Source organism: Mirounga angustirostris, unplaced genomic scaffold (genome assembly GCF_029215605.1).
Source record: "Mirounga angustirostris isolate CCGP_5_RB_7025 unplaced genomic scaffold, mMirAng1.0.hap1 SCAF_11, whole genome shotgun sequence".
In the NCBI taxonomy this organism is placed as follows: Eukaryota; Metazoa; Chordata; class Mammalia; order Carnivora; family Phocidae; genus Mirounga; species Mirounga angustirostris.
The window spans coordinates 60,621,134-60,640,433 of NW_026991719.1; the positions used below are offsets into that span (position 1 = coordinate 60,621,134).

Below are 19,300 nucleotides of genomic sequence, written 5' to 3' on the forward strand. Positions count from 1 at the left end.
TAACGCTTCCTACTTAGTTAGCATGTATTGACCGTTTTGTTTTTTTTTTCTTTTTTTGGGAGAGAGAACGAGCCTGCACACAAGCAGAACGGGGAGGGGCAGAGGGAGAGGGAGAGAGATAATCCCAAGCAAGCTCTACATGTCCAGCGCAGAGTCCAACGTGGGGCTTGATCTCACGATCCCTGAGATCATGACTTGAGCTGAAATCAAGAGTCAGACGCTTAACCGACTGAGCCACCCAGGTGCCCCTATATTGACTCTTTGAATTCAAATTATTCTAACAAAAGATCTACCAATCTAATCTTCCCCCAAATAGGTTTTTTCTTTTTTTTAAATACCTGAGGTACCACTCCCACTGCCCTCCGAAGGCTTTCCAGGCTCACATCTTGTATATTTTGACCAGCAAGGTAAATGTTACCCTTTTGAGGCTCATAGAAGCGAAACAACAGCCTTACTATTGTGCTTTTTCTGAAATTGGAGACAAGGAAAAGTTATTTAGCTCTAATTGGCATTAGGGAACCCCTGTTTTAAACCACTGTAGTCATTTTATTATGATAAAGAAAAAATATTACATTGGGAATCATCAATCAATGATGCAGAATTTTATAAATAACTGAATTACCCACCCTGACCCACTACCTCCTACAATGGCCACTTTCTTTCCTGCAGGGACTTCAAAAGATATTCCCCTAAGGACTTTCTGCCCCTCAATGTATTCAAAATGCACATTGTCAAAGGCCACCGAAGCTGTCTGTGGTGTGATCTGAATGGGAGATGCCATTGCTTTGTCCTAGTAGGGAAGAGAAAAAAAGGCACTTTATACACCATGTAGAGTATAGCCATACAGACAATTTTCTAATTCACAGAGAAAAAAGGGGGAAATGGGGAAAGAAGAGGTTTATAAGTATGGTTAGACCACTTCCAAGCATGCTTTTAAAGATTTGTTTTTTTCAGTCCTAAGGTCAAAAACTGTTTTTGAGCAATTTTGGGGGGCAGGCAGGGGGATGGTGGGCAGGGGCATAGGAAGTTGAGGAAAGACAATCACACATTTTATATCATTTTTAGCAGAAGTAAATCAAGTGCAAGTATAAATAATTCAAGTTAACAAAATGTAGCTTCTAGGTATAATATTTGCTAACACTGTAAGGTTTCTAAACATGGAAGTAAAAAGCTCTAACAACCTCTTAATACATATGATAGCTCCAATTCCTACAGAAAAGAAACCAGTTTGCTAACGTGGTGATGTAAATATTCCCTTAGAATAATCTTATTAATGGGATGATGCCCACATGCTTTTAAAAAGGTACTGAATAGATTACTTACTTTAATTCGAGTGTCTACCTTGAGTAGAGTAAACAAGGTGTTCATATCTATGAGTGCTTGTCTAGTTTCTCTATATACAGTTCCCAGAAAGTTAAGGGGTAATGAAAGTTGAAAAAGCAGTCCATTCACCATTACTAGATCTCCAACGGTAAGGGTACCTTAATATGTAGTTGGCAGAAGGAAAAAAAGGGGGGGGGCAGTTAGATGTTATAAATTTTTCCAGATTAAGATAGAAAGTTTATAGTCTATTATTCTGGAATATACTTCAAAATGCATATAACTAGCAACTCTTAAGATCTACTCAAATCTCAAAGCATTTTAATCCATGATTTAGGAATACAGGGAACTTGATGTAAGTAGAATGGGAAATGCTCACCCATACACTATACATAATATTAAAAAAAAAAAAAGAATGGTTTAAGGAAGATAGAAATGGATGGCTAGAGCCTCTCTTTTCTTCCTAGGACAGTTGCAAGTTTCTTTGTAATGTGAAATAGAAAATTTTTTAAAAAGTATGTATTAAAAAATTGGAGCAAATGAGTATCATGATTGGGAATGATAAACCATGTATTAAGGTCACAGTGAATGAATAAATCCTGAGTGGGCAGGTTACAGCAAGGAGGCAGAGACATTATTTACTTTTGAAATATTTTTACAAATCCATCTTTCTAGATTAAAATGTAACTAGTAATTGTAAAAAAGAAAGTGTTTGCATTTTGGTCCTTTGGACTAAACACTAAATTAATTACATTGCTTTCCAGGTCCACAAGAGAAATTAGAAATATTAGATGCTAAAAAAAGAAATTACTCCTGAAAGAATCAGTATGTAGCCCCACAAAATGTATAAACAGTAGTCCTAATTAATGAGGGAGCTAGTGCTAACTAAACTTGTAGTGTCAAACAAAAGGAAGTTAAAAAAACATTATCATACAATTAAGAAAACACATTCTGATACAAAAAGGAAAGTACTCCAAGGATGTTAAAGCACCTTATTGAATATGCTTTGTAATAAGACCAATATATACATTCCTTTCATTAATCTTTATTTACAAAGGTTAAGTAAAACATCTAAAAATGTGAAAACTGCAGATCCATTACCTGCCACAATTCCCTGACTGGCGAGCACCATAATGGCCGTTAAACCAACACTGAAAATAGCACTTTGACCAAAGTTCAGCATAGCCAGAGTAGAGGTACTTTTCAGTGAAGCAGTCTCATATGTCTTCAGAAATCTATCATATCTTTGTGCTTCATAGTTTTCATTATTAAAATACTACAAAACATAATACAAAAGTAGTAATTACATGCAAGTACAATTAGAATTTATTCTCTTAAGTGATTAGTATCCTTTTCTTCAGACCTTATGTATGGATACAGTTTTATACTGCATACTCCATTTTAAAAACCGACTTTTAATACATTGGACTATGGTACTCCTGCAGTTTTCCACAATGAACTGTATTTGAAAAGTCCATGAAATTTATCCCATTTTGATGAATGCCTGGTTAATTTAAACCCAGATCTAAAAAAGCTGTTAATGGGAATGCCTGGCTGGCTTAGTCGGTGGAACAGACAACTCTTGATCTCGAGGTTTTGAATTTGAGCCCCACAATGGGTGTAGAGATTACTTAAAAACAATAAATTTTTTTTTTAAAAAGCTGTTAATGGCATTTCCTTCACAAAGCCTTCCCCTGATCCTCCGAGACTGAACTGACAGTTCTCATTGCGCCCCTGGCCATTAAACCTTCTTATATAGTCACCTGCATACTTACTTAAATTCTCCCAGTTGATGAAGTTAATTCTGGGAGGGCAAGGATTAAATGTTAATCATTTTTTTTACCACCCTCCCCCATCACAAGACCTAGCATAGTGCTTTGGACACAAGAGGCATTCAGTAATATTTGTTAAATGGAAAAATGAACACATAAATGAAATAATTAATGAAAAGCACTATGCTAGGTACTCTGGTAGAGAGTCAAGAACTTACATGTCAGTGTGATTAGCTTAGTGTTCATTCTGAATCAAGGTGCTACTTATACTCCTCTCACTTATGAATTAATTCAGAAGGTAAAATTCTGATGCTGCCACACAAAAACGGAGGCGGAAAGAGAGGGCGATTGCCAAACAAAAAAAAATAATAAAGTACAATTACTCCTTCATACCTAGAGATTCTATCCTAATCTGAAACTCTAACTTAACAGCACCTATTCAATTACATGGCAGAACAAATCTGTGTGCAGTGTGAAAGGCAGGGGAAAGTATAATTAAACATATTACCTTCACAGTTTCATAATTCAGCAGCGAGTCTATGGCAGCGTTACCTGCATCATTATCCGCTTTGTTCATTTCTATTCTAAACCTAGTTCTGTAAGACAAAGATGTGCATAGGCATGAAATTTTCGCCATAAATGCATTACTAATTTCTGAACCTTGCCTGGCTCCTGGGAAATATTTACCTCCACCGTGTAACAGCAACTGTGAATGCTGTGTATGCACCAAGTGTCCCAAGGGTTACCAGTGCAAACTGGGCACCACACCTGTAATACTGGAGAAGCCAAAGAAGAAATGATAAACAGTCATTGTTCTTGCCAAATAGTTTCTAATATACAACAGCAAATATCAGCCAAAGGTTTTAATAAAAATATGTTGATGGGAAGTTGTATAAATAAATAATTGTGTGAGGAATCAAATACCTTAGAAAAGCTACTTTTGCTAGCAAGGGAAGAAAGCCAAACACTTGCCACATTGATACTACTGTCAAATGCTGATAAAAAATAATGCAATAAGCATTAAGCATAAGAGGAATAAAGAGTGTATATATATACACTTTTAATTACAAAATATGAAATTGTTTAGAATGTTATAAATGGTGAATAAAAATCTAGATAATCTGAGCATACCAGTCCAAAGTCATATACAAATATGACTGCCAACAAAAAAATTACAAGCACTAGTTAATGACGTGATCTATGTGTAGAACTGACCAGCTCTTTACAATAACAACATGATAAAGATTTTGGACAGTCCCGTGAAGCTTGTGGCAAAATAATTAAATTAACTATATAACCCTTCTGATACGACGTAATTCTGTTTTCAAACCATGAGCATTCAATAGCACAACAGCTTCAAGTACTAAATAACCACTAATGAGAATGTAAGATAAAAGCTTGTTATGAAAAATGTTTTACTTACCAAAATACCACTGACAAGAGTCACCTCAAACATGATGGGAAGAAGATTAAATACTAAAGCACTCAGGACAAAACTGATACCCCTTGTCCCTCTGTCAATAGCCTTTGATAAAGCTCCTGTCTGTCTACTCAGGTGGAAAGCCAGATCCAGGTTGTGAAGATGAAGAAAGACATTTCTGGCAATTCTTCGGATGGAGTTTTGGGCTACCTTGCCAAATACTGCATTTCGAACTTCATTAAAAAAGGCAGCTCCAGCCCTTGATACACCATCTAACAATACATTCAAAAGAAAAAAATGGGTTGTAAAAACATTAGAATCATAGGAGTGTAAAATGATAAGTATATAGTAAGAAAGTGTTTATACAATAAATGAATGCATCACAGAACACTTACATTAAAAGAAACCGAGAAAGAAAGCATCTAGCCTAGTGAGTACCAATCTTTCCACTACTATGGATCCATCTCATTGTTATTTTCCTCTATAAATTCCAGATGTTGAAAGATTGTTTCCAACTAAATACTTCTAATAAATAGCAGTCCATATGGCCTTATTGTGGACAAATTTTAATCTACTTCAATTCCCCCAAACAGCAAATGATAAAATCGAGGTCCTAAAAAATCAAGTGCCTTGACTAAAGCATGCCCCCATTCAAGTCTCTTGAGTCTCATAAAGTGTCCTTTCTAATGCATAAGGGAACAAAGCAACATGTTCTGTTCTTTACAAATGGTAAATTTGTGTCATGGCTATTGACTATAATTTAGTAAAACATTAATGTACATATACCATTACTTAGTTATTTCCCATTAAACAATTAACAACAACAGCAAGAAAATAACTAGAATTACTGAAAAGCTTATCTGATAAAGAGACTATTAGAGTGGTTGTTAAGAACGTCTTATTTCATGTTATTTTTTTCTAGAACTTGAAAAATGAGGCTGTTATAGGATTTTTAGAAAGTATATCATAAAAAGAATTTTTAAAAACTATGTATCAAAAATCTCACATAAAATGATAAACATCCAAAATGTTGTGTTTGTGGTAAAAAGGTCATCTGCTCTAAATATGATGAAACCCTCTTGAAGAAAGTCAACACCTGTAGACAGATCAAAGAATCACACATACAGCCAATCAGAACTGCTGTTGCCATGGTTGCAACTGTATTTGGTGCATCACTCAGGTTCAGCATGTTTCCCGACATCTGGTTGAGGCTGTCTACAGCATATTTAAACATGAAGGGGACCACAATATTCATGGCCTAAAAATATAAAAGCAGCAATTAACCATCATATACAAATATATTTTCTTAAAAGTACAAATATTTACCTTAAGTTAGTATTTATGGGAATGTTTAGATATTAATCATTTACTAGTAATGAAATGATTTTCCCAGTTTATAAAGATAAAATCTTTGGCATTGGAGAGCTGTCATTTCAGAATTCCTAACTCACACTGACTGCCATGTTAATATTCACTTAAAAGCTACATGCATTAGTCAAATGCTCATGCCTCCATGAAATAATCCCTGATCATCCACTCAAAATGCTCTCGCCATTATCTGAAATTGCTACAGAGCTTATGGCACTTAAGGCAAACTGCCTTATTGTTATTTATAATGTATATATTTTTCTTTCTTACTAGATCATTGATGACTGTATCATATTCCTTTTTTTTGCCCCACACTTGTTGAGTACTACTATGCTTTGTTATTTGTGGGTATTCAATCAAATATGTAAAATTATTTGTTCACCAAAATAAGAGCAAAACTAAAATTATTTAGCAAAAATGTATCTCAAAAGCAGATAAATTACAAGCATCTGTGGCTGATTCACTACTGAGGAAAAAAACACAACACTGGTAGATCTATTTGCCCCACAAAAAGATTATTTTGGCCACAGAAGAGGTGGGGGAATGAGTGAAATAGGTGAAGGGAATTAAGAGGTACAAATAAAATAAATAAGTCATGGAGACAAAAAGTACAGCATAAGAAATATAGTCAGTAACACTGTAATAATGTTGTATGGTGACTACATTTTTGTGGTGAGCACTGAGTAATGTATAGAATTGTTGGATCACTTTGCTGTACACCTGAATATTGACATTGTATGTATGTCAACTATAACTCAATAATAAAAATTTAAGAAGATTCCTTTGCTCCAATACTAAACAAAACCCACTAAATACCAAGCTAAGCTTTCAAAAACCAACCTATTTCCCCATGAGAATACACCAAAAAATAAGAAAATTATGGGTATACTGCTTTCATATATTCAAGGCAAATATTCAATCACATTCCACATTTTCTGCAAGGTTATAGTAACAAAAACACCAACTATCATTTAAGAACAGAAAACTGATTAGACTGCCAAAGCTTTAAAGAAATTAAATTCATGTACATTAATAACATGTGAAAGCAATTCTTTTTTTTAAAGACTTTACCTATTTATTTGAAAGAAAGCACGAGCAGTGCGGGTGCGCAGAGGGAGAGGAAGAAGCAGACTCCCTGCTGAGCAGGGAGCCCAAAGCAAGGCTTGATCCCAGGACCCTGCGATCATGACCTGAGCTGAAGGCAGCCGCTCAACCGACTTAGCCACCCAGGCGCCCTGAAAGCAATTCTATAAGGCTTAACAAAAACAATGAAATCCCAGCTCTTGTTAATGTCCCATTATTATATCATTCATCTTTGTTAAACATAAAAAATATTGTCAACAAGCCTAAGTTTAGCTGACAGCTGACAGGAGCTACGTAGATCTTACCAATCAAGATTTCAAAGTAAAGTATACAAGTGTCCTAGCAACCAAGCAGGCTCAACAATATCATTAAAATACAAAGCAGATGTTGGAACACTTTAAAAAATGTAACACTGTGATAACTGATCTCACTGATATGAGGAATTTGAGAAACAAGACAGAGGATCATAGGGGAAGGGCGGGAAAAATGAAACAAGATGAAACCAGAGAGGGAGATAAACCGTAAGAGACTCTCAATCTCAGGAAACAAACTGAGGGTTGCTGGAGTGGAGGGGTGTGGGAGGGATGGGGTGGCTGGGTGATGGACATTGGGGAGGGTATGTGCTATGGTTGGCTGGGTGATGGACACTGGGGAGGGTATGTGCTATGGTGAGCGCTGTGAATTGTGTAAGACTAATGAATCACAGACCTGTACCCCTGAAACAAACATTATATGTTAATTAAAAAAAAGAATGTAACACTATGGGATAAATTGCTTAAAATTTTTTCTAACTTCTAAAATATAATCTAATAGAATAGCAGGTTTGAAGTATGATAAATTTCTCAATTTTGACTTCTACAGAATCATGTAACCTCAAGCTCTTGCTTCTGCTTGAAATGGTCTGCCTGCCTGATTTACCTTTCTTCCTCTCCATTTTTAAAACCCACTCTGAATACCATCCCCATCATGATGCCATCTCTGAAACCTGCAGCCCATTTGGCACTTTCCATTTTCCAACTCCTCTTTTTCACAGTTTATACCTCAGTATTTGTCTTTTTTACTATATATTTATCATTTGCTTTCTAGGTACAATGTTCATGGATATACTGGCTTCTCAACCTCAGTTCACAAACCTTTTGTGGCAAAACAAACATTTTGAGAACAACAGTTACCAGAGACACGTATGGTGCTAGGTAATTTCACAAAGGTGAAAGCTGAATGAAATAATAATTCTGTTCAATGGACAACCCTGTAATTGAGGAAACAGGTTCCATGAGGTTTAACGATCTGTCTGGTAAGCAACAGAGCTAGGATTAAAATCCAAGACTGACTTGAAATTCAGAATTTTTCCTAGTATACCACAGCCATATTAGCAGCTCATAAGGCAAGGGACCATATTATTCTACTTCATTTGTACCCTAAAGTAGATGCTCTCAAATGTGCTGCTGAAACCAGCATAGAGTATGGCACAAGTAATTTAAAAAAATTTGAGCAGATTCCAGGGTTTCTGTATAATAAGACCACATCCCCTCACTTGCATTCTAATACAATTTCTTGAGTGGGAAAAAAAGTGACAGTTACAGCTAGGACGCAATTCTCGTAACTTACAGTCTATTATATCTTTGCCACAGCCAGAGTGAGTAGTGACTAAAACTAATATATCACCAAGAAAGTTGTGTTATTTTACCTTCTTGAAAATATGTTTTGGTTTGGTCGAATTTGGGAGCATCCTCGTAAATGTGTAAAGAATGTGAGTATCATCTGTCCTGTATTTTTATTGACAGAAAAAAGGGAGCTAGCACACTGCTAAGAACATGTACTACCTCTAATAATAACTGTTGATTACTTCCAGTTTTCCCAAAAAAAGTAATTTTAGAAAGGAAAGAAATTTAAAAACACCAAAGACATAGAAAGGAGTATATTATGTGTAGGTGTTTGTATTAGTACATGTGTGTTGGCTGCACTGGCCTTGTGGTATTTTGAGCATAGGGGGTGGCACATATTGGTTTTCCCTAATGTTCTGCTTTCACGAGAACTACACTTAAACCACCTCAAGAGAAATGTTAATTTTTAAAAACTTTTTTCTTTTGAAGTAATTGTAGACTCACAGGAAGTTGCAAAAGTAGTACAAAGAGACTCATAACCCTTCACTGTGTCTCCTAATGATAACATCTTATATAGCTGTAGTTGAATATCAAGACCAAAAACATACACTGGCACATTAATATTAAATAAACTACAGAACTCCTTCAGTTTTTACCATATTTAAATGTGTATTCATGTATGTGTGTGGTTTGTATGTGTTGCCTATATGGTTCTATGCTATTTATCCCATCTTCAGATCCATGTAACCATCACCACAATCAAGATACAGAACTATTCCATCACAACAAAAGAAACCTCTTGTGCTACCTCTTTATATTCACTTCCATCCCACCTTGCCTCACACCTAAATCCCTGTCCCCTGGCAATCACTAATCTGTACTTGATCTCTACAGTTTAGTCATTTTGAGAATATTATATGTATGGAATCATGCAGTTTGTAATCTTTTAAGAATGACCTTTTTCTTCACTCAGCATGATGCCCCTGAGGTTCATCAAGGATGATGCATGTATCAATAGCTTATTTTTAAAGATTTATTTATTCGAGATAGAGAAAAAGCATGCACGTGCATGGCGGGAAGGGATGGGGGAGAGGGAGAGAGAGAGAGTCTTAAGCAGACTCTGCGCTGAATGTGGAGCCCAACATGGGGCTCAATCTCATGACCCTGATACCACGACCTGAACTGAAACCAGGAGTCTGATGCTTAATCAACTGTGCCACCCAGGTGCCCCTCAATAGGTCATTTTTTATAGCTAAGTACTATTCCATGGATGTACCAAGTTTATTCAACCATTCATCTCTAAAGGACATTTTCATTGTTTGTAGTTTTGGACTACAAATAAAAAGATGCTGTGGAAATTTTCATACAGGTGGTCATAAGTTTTCATTTCTCTGGGATAAATGTCCAAGAGTAATTGGTAAATCATATGCTAATTCTATACTGAACTTTTAAGGAAACTGCCATACTCTTTCTGAGTGGCTGTACCATTTTATATTCCCACCACCAGCAAAGTATGAGTGATCCAATTCCTCTGCATCCTCACCAACATTTGATATCATCACTATTTTTTATTTTAAAGCTTTTTTTTTTTAAGTAGGCTACACATTGGAGCCCAATGTGGGGCCTGAACTCATGACCCTGAGACGAGGACCTGAGCTGAGATCGAGAGTCAGCCGCTCAACCGACTGAGCCACCCAGGCACCCCTTTATTTTGAAACTATTTTAATAAGTGTATAGTGAAATCTTGTGGTTTTAATTTGTGTTTCCCTAACAGCAATGACGTTGAACATCTTTTCATATTCTGATTTTCCACCCATATATCCTCTTCGGTTAAATATCTGTTCATGTCTTTTGCAAATTTTTAACTGGGCTGGTTTTTTGTTTTTGTTTTTTGATACTGAGTTTAAGAGTTCTCTATATATTTTCTAGATATAGAGGTCTTTGTTGGGTATATGATTTGCAAATATTTTCTCCTAGTGTGTAGCTTGTCTTTCATCCTGCTGAGGAGCCTAAACTTCTACCCCACCTAGCAGCCATGAGGAGTCCCTTTCTTTAGGAGTCAATGGAGGCCAAGGTAAGAACCTGGGCTTTTAACCCCACCTGAAGTAATGAGGCAGCAGCCCATCCCCACTGGAGCACTATCATAGGAGGCCTGCTAAACAAAAGATTTTTTAAAAAGCCAGAGTCTCATACCATAATGCCCAAAATATCCAAGATTTCAATAAAAAAATCACTCATTATACCAAGGACTACTAAGATATCAACTTGAAATAAAAGAATATAATCAACTGACACAAATGTTAGAACTACCTGATGAGGATTTCAGAATAGCCATCACAAAAGTGCTTCAAGGAGCACTTATGAACATGCTTCAAACAACAAAAAGTGGAATGTCTCAGCAAATAAATAGAGGACATAAAGAACCAAATGAAAAATCTGGAACCAAAAAATATATTGACTGAATTAAAAAAAATAACTGAATGGGCTCCATGCAGAATGGAGAGGACAAAGGAAAGACTCAGTCAACTTGAAAACAGAATAAAATTTATTGAGTATGAACAACAGAGAAAAAAACACTAAAAAAAGGGAGAGAGGGTAGAAGACTCTGCGATCTATGGGACTATAAAAAAAGATCTATCACTCCTCTTTAGAGTCTCAGAAGATTAGAAGAGAAAGTCTGAGGCTGGAAAAAGTATTCAAAGACATAATGACTAAAAATTCCCCAAATTTGGCAAAAGACATAAACTTACAGATTCAAGAAGCTGAGCAACCCCCTGATTAGGGAAAACCCAAAGAAATTCACACCAAGACACATTATAATTAAAATTCCAAAAGCTAAAGACAAATTTAAAAATCTTAAAAGCAGCCAGATAGAAACAATACATTATGTATAAGGGGAAAAACAATTTGAAGAAACCAGATTTCCAGGGAGGCCAGCAGGAAGTGGCACATTTTTCAAGTGGTAAAAGAAAAGAACTGTCAACTTAGAATCCTGTAATCAGCAAAATTAGCCTTCAGGAATGAAAGGAATATCAAGACATTTCAGGTTAAGGAAAACAAAAAATTAGTCACTAGCAGACCTCCTCTAAAAAAACTGCTAAAGGAAACTCTTCATACACATGGGAAATGGAAGCAGACAGAAACTGGAACATGAGAAATGAAGGAAAAGCAACAGAAATGGTAAATATCTGTGCAAATATAGTAGCCTATTCTCTTAAGTTCTTTAAAATATGTTTGATGGGCGCCTGGGTGGCTCAGTTGGTTAAGCGACTGCCTTCGGCTCAGGTCATGATCCTGGAGTCCCGAGATCGAGTCCCACATCGGGCTCCCTGCTCAGCAGGGAGTCTGCTTCTCCCTCTGACCCTCCCCCCTCTCATGTGCTCTCTCTCTCCTCTCATCCTCTCTCTCAAATAAATAAATAAAATCTTTAAAAAATAAAATAAAATACGTTTGATGGACAAAAAGTTAAATCATTGTGAAAGTTAAATCATTGACTAATAGGGTTTTCAATGTATACAGATGTAATGCAAAAGTTAACCTGTAAACATAAAGGGGGAAGGTAAAAGGACTTAAAGGGTAGTAAGGTTTTTACATATCACTTGAAATGGTAAAATACTGATTCTAAGTAAGCTATAAAAAGTTCAGTATCAATACTGTAATTCCTAGAGCAACTACAAAAAAATTATATGAATAGATAGACTTAAATGGCACAATAGATAAAATGGGATAGTAAAACATGCTTAAATAACACAAAAGATGGCAGTAAAGGTGAAACAGAGTAACAAGAGAAAGAGGAAACTGGCATAAAACAAATAATAAAATGGTAGGCCAAACTCCAAATTTATCAATAATTATCAACATAATTATCAACAAATTATAATGACCAGCATAAGCAAATAATTACTAATGTATCAATATACTAGTAATGAATGACTGGAAACCAACATTTTTAAAAATTACAATACCCAGGTGCCTGGGTGGCTTAGCCAGTTAAGTGTCTGCCCTTGGCTCAGGTCATGATCCCAGGGTCCTGGGATGGAGTTCCACATCAGGCTCCCTGCTCAGTGGGGAGTCTGCTTTTCCCTCTCTCTCTGCCCCTCCCCCTGGCTCGTGCTCTCTCATGCTCTCTCTCTAATAAATAAATAAAATCTTTAAAAAAATTACAATACCCACCCACCGCAAAGAAATCCTTAAGTATAAACTTAACCCAGGATTTCTCAACCTTCAGCACTATAGACATTCTGAGTTAGATAATTCTTTCTTATGGAAAGAGATATTCTGTGCACTTTAGGGTGTTTAGTAGTGTCCCTGACGTCTACCTACTATATGCTAGTGGCACCCTTATCGCCAACTGTGACCATCAAAAATATCTCCAGATAGTGCCAAATGTCCCCTGAAGGGCAAAATCACCCCTGGCTGGAAACCAATGGTCTAATCAAACATGTTCAGTGTCTGTATGCTGAAAGCTACAAGGACATACAAAATAAATGAAACAAGATCTAAGTAAATGGGAGAGATATTTTATGTTCACTGACTGGGAACACTCAATATAGTAGGGATGTCAATTCTCCCAGTTGGTCTAGAGATTTAATAAAAATCCATTTAAAAACCCTACATGGCTTCGGGCGCCTGGGTGGCTCAGTTGGTTAAGCGACTGCCTTCGGCTCAGGTCATGATCCTGGAGTCCCGGGATCAAGTCCTGCATCGGGCTCCCTGCTCGGCAGGGAGTCTGCTTCTCCCTCTGACCCTCCTCCCTCTCATGCTCTCTGTCTCTCATTCTGTCTGTCTCAAAAAAAAAAAAAAATCTTTAAAAACCCTACATGGCTTCTTTGTAGCTATACACAAGATTATTCTAAAATTATATGGACAGACAAAAAAACTAGAATAGCCAAAACAATTTTAAAAAGAAAAACACTGGAAGAATCACACTATCTTTACGTCTTACTATAAAGCTACAACAATAAAGTCAATGTGGTGTTGATGAATGGAGAGACACATACATATAGATCAACAGACAATAACAAAGTCCAGAAAAGGATAGACACACACATACACACACTATGGTAGAGAGAATAATGGTGCCGTAAAATCTCCATGTACTAATGTACTAATCTCCAGAACCTGTGAAGATGATACCTTACATAGCAAAACAAACTTTGCATGTGATTAAACTAAAGAATATGAGCTGGGAAGAGTATTGTGAATTTCCTGGGTGGGCCAAGTGTAATCAAAAGGGTCCTTATAATAAGAGGGAGACGGGGGGCAGGGGATCCAAAGTCAAGAGAAAAGATATGACTATAGAAGCCAAGAGTCAGAGTTAGAGAGATTGCAGATGCTGCTGGCTTTAAGATAGAAGGAGGGGCCACAAGTCAAGGAATGCCAATGGAAAAGGCATGGGAATGGATTCTCCCCCAAGAGGCTCTGGAGGGAACACAGCCCTGACAAATGCTTTTATTCTCACCCAGGAACCTAATTTTGGACTTCTGACCTTTACAAAATAATACATATGTGTTGTTTTAAGCTATCAAGTATTAAAAGTTTTTACAGCAGCAATAGGATACAAAGGAAATTCAATTGGGAGAGTATAGCCTTTATGTTACAAACAACTACACAAAACAATGAACTTTCAACTAAACTGGATACAATAATTAACTCAAAATGGAGCATAAATATAAATGTAAAAGGTGAAAATATAACTTTTAGAAGAAAACTCAGGAGAAAATTGTAATGAACTTGAGTTAGGCAAAAAGTTCTTAGATATAACAACTAAAACATAATCCATAAAGAAAAAAAAAGATAAACTGGAGCCTATCAAAATTAAAAACTCTTGTTCTATATAAAACACTATTGGAATTTTTTTAAAAGCTACAGATGGGAGAAAATATTTGCAAATTATATATCTGAGAAAGGTCTCATATCCAGAATGTATAAATACAGCACTTTTCTGTATCCTGACTGTGGCAGTAATTACACTAATATTATCCATGTACTAAAAGTCATAAAAGAGTACACTTTACTGCATGCATATAAAAAGTAAAATTTTAAAAAGCCAATGTCTCAGACCACACCAGACCTGGCTCCCCAGAGGCTGGAGAGGTCTAAAAATAAGGCTAGGGGCGCCTGGGTGGCTCTGTTGTGAAGTGTCTCCCTTCAGCTCAGGTCATGATCCCAGGGTCCTGGAATCGAGCCCCACATGGGGCTCCCTGCTCCGTGGGAAGCCTGCTTCTCCCTCTCCCACTCCCCCTGCTTGTGTTCTCTCTCTTGCTGTCTCTCTCTGTGTCAAATAAATAAATAAAATCTTTAAAAAAAAATAAGGCTAGATTAATGTATTTCAATCAAAATTGACACAGTATGGGGTTTAATCCCCCTGTTGTTTTCTAAAAATTGAGAAACGGTTTTTTACTGGATTATAATCATGTGACAGAAGTTGTTTCACCTATAACTGCAATGTGCCCATTAATTTACCATTAAGTACAAGAGAAATAAAAGGACTTATTATCACAATTATTTTTCTTTCCTAGATCAAAAGTTTAAATCACATATATAAATAATCTTCTAAATTCTTGAATTTTCAGAGACTGGTATATCATCAGGAAATTGAATTTGTTTAATTTTAACTTGGAAATGCACAGGTTGGGACATTAATTAAATAATGGAATTAAGGAAAAAGTACAATCACCATAAAGGACAGCCAAAAGTATGCTGTATCTATAGGATGCCAAATTTACTGGTCCATATGATCAGTTTGTTGAGGGTCTCAAATTCTAGATTTTACAGTGACTTTTCCCTTCTTGGTCATGAAAGTATTGTCTATATCTGACGAACCCAATTCTTCCAGACCTTTTTAATACCTAAATTCCTCAATAATTAATCTCTTTCACAGCAGCCTCTGATAATTAAGGACTCTGTAACTAGTGCTGCCAAGAAGGGCCCAATATATGTGAATAGGTAAAAGACCGCTCCAGTTTCAAGAGGATCAGAAGGAGAAAAAGAACATAAAGAACAAGAGCACTAAACGGAGATATGATTTGCAAGGCAAAACAAGGAGAAAATAAAAGTATACAACATACTCAGACAATTTGTAAATACCATCCCTTCCAGAAAACAGAGATAGAGGGAAAATTTCTGAACTCATTCTAGGAGGCCAGCACTACCCTAATACCAAAACCAGGCAGACATTACAAAAAAGGAAAACTCTGGACCACTATCTCTCATGATCACAGATAAAAAATTCTCACAAAATATCAGCAAACCAAATCCAATAATGTATAAAAATAATTATAAAACATGACCAAGGGGAATTCATTCCAGGTATGCATAGCTCGTTCAACACTGGAAAATCAATTAATGTAATCCATCACATCAACAGGCTAAAGAAAAAATATCATGATATCAATAGAGGCAAAAAAGGCACTAGACAAAAATCCAACACCTATTCATGATAAAAATTCTCAGCAAACTAGGAATAGAATAGAAAGAAACTTCTTCAACTTGATTAAGGACACCTACAAAAAACCCTATAGCTAACAATATACTTAATGATGAGAAACTAACTAGATGCTTTATCCCTAAATTTGGGAACAAAGCAAAGATGCCCTCTCTTATCGCTCTTGTTCAAGATGGTACTGGAAGTCGTAGCTAATGCAATAAGAAAAGGAAATAGAAGGCACACATAATAGGAAGAAGAAATAAAACCATTTTTGCAGATGATACAATTATCTATGTAGAAAATCCAAAAGAACTGACAACAACAACAACAACAGCAACAACAAAAAACCCTCCTGAAACTAATAAGCAACTCTAGCAAGGTTGCAGGATACAAAGTTAATATACAAAAGTCAATTGCTTCCCTATATATCTCCAGTGAACAATACATGATTTGAAATAAAAAAAAAATACCAGTTAAATTAGTACCCAAAATGATATAATTAGGTATAAATCTAACAAAGCATGTTCAAGATCTGTATGAGGAAAACTACAGTACTCTGATGAAAGAAATAAAAAAGGAACTAAATGAATAGATTCCATGTTCATGGATGGAATGACTCAATATTGTTAAGATGTCAGCTGTTCCTAAACTTGCTCTATATAATCAATGCAGTCCAAATCAAAATCCCAGCAAGTAGTTATGGAAGATGGTCCCAAGTTCTTGAAATCTGGTGATGCTGCCATTGTTGATATGGTTCCTGGCAAGCCTATGTGCGTTGAGAGCTTCTCTGACTCTCCTCCTCTGGGCCATTTTGCTGTTCATGACATGAGACAGATGGTTGCTGTGGGTGTCATCAAAGCAGTGGACAAGAAGGCAGCTAGAGCTGGCAAGGTCACCAAATCTGCCCAGAAAGCTCAGAAGGCTAAATGAATATTATCCCCAATACCTGCCACCCCAGTCTTAATCAGTGGTGGAAGAACGGTCTCAGAACTGTTTGTGTCAAATGGCCATTTAAGTTTATAAAAGTAAAAGACTGGTTAATGATAACAATGCATCATAAAACCTTCAGAAGGAAAGGAAAATGTTTTGTGGACCGTGTGTGTGTGTGTGTGTGTGTGTGTGGCAGTTTTAAATAGTTTTTAAAATCAGTACTTTTTAATGGAAACAACTTGACCAAAAATCTGTCACAGAATTTTAAGACCCATTAAAGCAAAAGTTTAATGAGAAAAAAAAAGAATAATGTATTTTTAAATAATTGGTTCATCAGTTACAACAACTGTACCATATTAATGCAAGATGTTAGTAGTAGAAGAAATTGAGCGGGATTTAGGGTGGGGGGATATAGAGGAATTCTCTGTCCTTACTGCTCAATTTTTCGGTAGGCCTAAAACTTCTCTAAAATATAAAGTCTTTTAATTAAAAAAAAAATACTCCAGGATATAAATCATACTTCTCAACTAAAGGCTTTAGGTAGCAATGTTTCATTTTAAAAAGTGTTTTTAAGAAAATTTTTTAAGAATCAAAGTTAAGCAAAAAGTGCATGAATCTTTTGAAGTTGCTAATGTCAAGACAGTAACTAGAAAACTCTAGCTCTTCCATGAAGCCTTCCCTTAAATGACTAATTGCTGAAACTCCCATATATCTTCATTTGTGACTCCCTTTGGATATTTATATATAATCATTATTTGTGTATTTTTCTCCTTCAGTACACTGCAACTCCAGGAGGGAAGGCAAGGCCCACATTTTATTCATTTTTGCATTCCCAGCTGCCTAGAACCGTATCTTGTACCTAACAGTCACTCAACAAATGTTGCTCAATACATATTTCTATGATCTGAATGTCCCCCTGGCAAATTCACATGTTGAATCCTAACCCCCCAGAGGATGATATCGGAAATGGGGCCTTTAAGAGGTGATCAGGCCCTTATGGAATTAGTGCCCTTACAAAAAAGCCCCCAAAGACCCTTCTTAAGCTTTTACACCATGTAGGTTACAACAAAAAGACAGCCATCTATGAACCATCTAGTTTATGGTGTTTTTTATAGCAGTGTAAATGGACTAAGACAAATATATTATTCCTTACTACTAATAATACATATATTATTCCTTAAAATAGATGCATTCTTGAAAAAAGGGATATTATTTATATTTTTGGAAAATACCCTCTCCCTTGAAATTATAATTTTAAATAAAGCTTATTTTCATTTGCAGGTTTTTAATTGAGGTGTCTTTTTGTACTTGATACTTTAATGTTCTGTGCTTGCAAGTTCTCTGTCAACTAAGTGGTTCCAAAGATGGTGCTGGTTAGAGAATATGAGTAAACTTTCTTTTTTTTTAAAGATTTTATTTATTTATTTGACAGAGAGAGACACAGCGAGAGAGGGAACACAAGCAGGGGGAGTGGGAGAGGGAGAGGCAGGCTTCCCGCCGAGCAGGGAGCCCGATGCGGGACTCGATCCCAGGACCCTGGGATCATGACCTGAGCCAAAGGCAGACACTTAAAGACTGAGCCACCCAGGCGCCCGGAGTAAACTTTTTTATAACATTAAAATAAACACTTATTTTATGAAAACAGATGATTTTAGTAAATATGTTTTATATTTTCCTTAAATCCTGACACAGCTGTATGTGATATACTAACAGAAAGGTTAAATTAAAAAAAAAAAAATCCTTAGACCTCAAAATCCCCAGATTAATAATAATGTGATACTCCTAGGATATATGTGTGGATGGTAAGAAAAGGCACTGCATATGATTTGTAGGGATTTAAGGAATGAAGGCAAATAGTGTTCTATCTCTGTCTGTCTCTATCTCTGTCTCTCTCTTGGCAGCAGAACCCCTAAAATATATCTCATATAGGACTCCAACATATTAAAAATAGAATTGCTGCAACTCAGAAGAAATACCAACCCATCCTTCTTGGCCTTCTCTGGGCTGCAAGGCATCTTTACATAATACAGTTTATCTTAAAAAATCTCTGCTGGAGACAATGATAGCCTTAAGACCTTCAGAATGAAAAGAGCATTAATAGACAAGTAAGCAGATGGTATGCTGTGGCCCCATATGTTAAGCATGGAATTCTCCTCCCTTTTTCTTCTTCTCACTTGATATTTCTCTTTTTCTGTCCTCCTTCTCCCTCAGGGATGATTCTGGCCTTGCTATGAAACCACCACATGCTCCTCAGATGCTGGGTGGCATTCGTTAATAGTAATAGCTGAGAAGATTCCTGAACCTGCCCTAAGAGTCCCACAAGTACATGGAGGAGGTCAGGAAGACCAGAGTATAAAGGGGAATAGATTGGTCC

General features: G+C 36.3%; 1 protein-coding gene across 5 annotated transcripts in view; it reads right to left on the minus strand.

Annotated features, from left to right (window-relative positions):
• ABCB7 (ATP binding cassette subfamily B member 7) overlaps positions 1-19,300 on the minus strand; it is a 167,880-nt gene that overhangs the window by 40,056 nt on the left and 108,524 nt on the right. For all 5 annotated transcript variants that reach the window (XR_010406193.1, XM_064574271.1, XM_054508529.2 and 2 more), the window contains 8 exons: positions 5,638-5,770; positions 4,516-4,784; positions 3,780-3,868; positions 3,601-3,688; positions 2,422-2,596; positions 1,324-1,481; positions 627-790; positions 339-468 (listed from right to left, as the gene is read on the minus strand). Coding sequence is in view for 4 of the 5 variants with exons in the window: in XM_064574271.1 (XP_064430341.1) it covers positions 339-468; positions 627-790; positions 1,324-1,481; positions 2,422-2,596; positions 3,601-3,688; positions 3,780-3,868; positions 4,516-4,784; positions 5,638-5,770 (1,206 nt within the window). In the remaining variant the exon portion in view is untranslated. The remainder of the gene's footprint in view (positions 1-338; positions 469-626; positions 791-1,323; positions 1,482-2,421; positions 2,597-3,600; positions 3,689-3,779; positions 3,869-4,515; positions 4,785-5,637; positions 5,771-19,300) is intronic.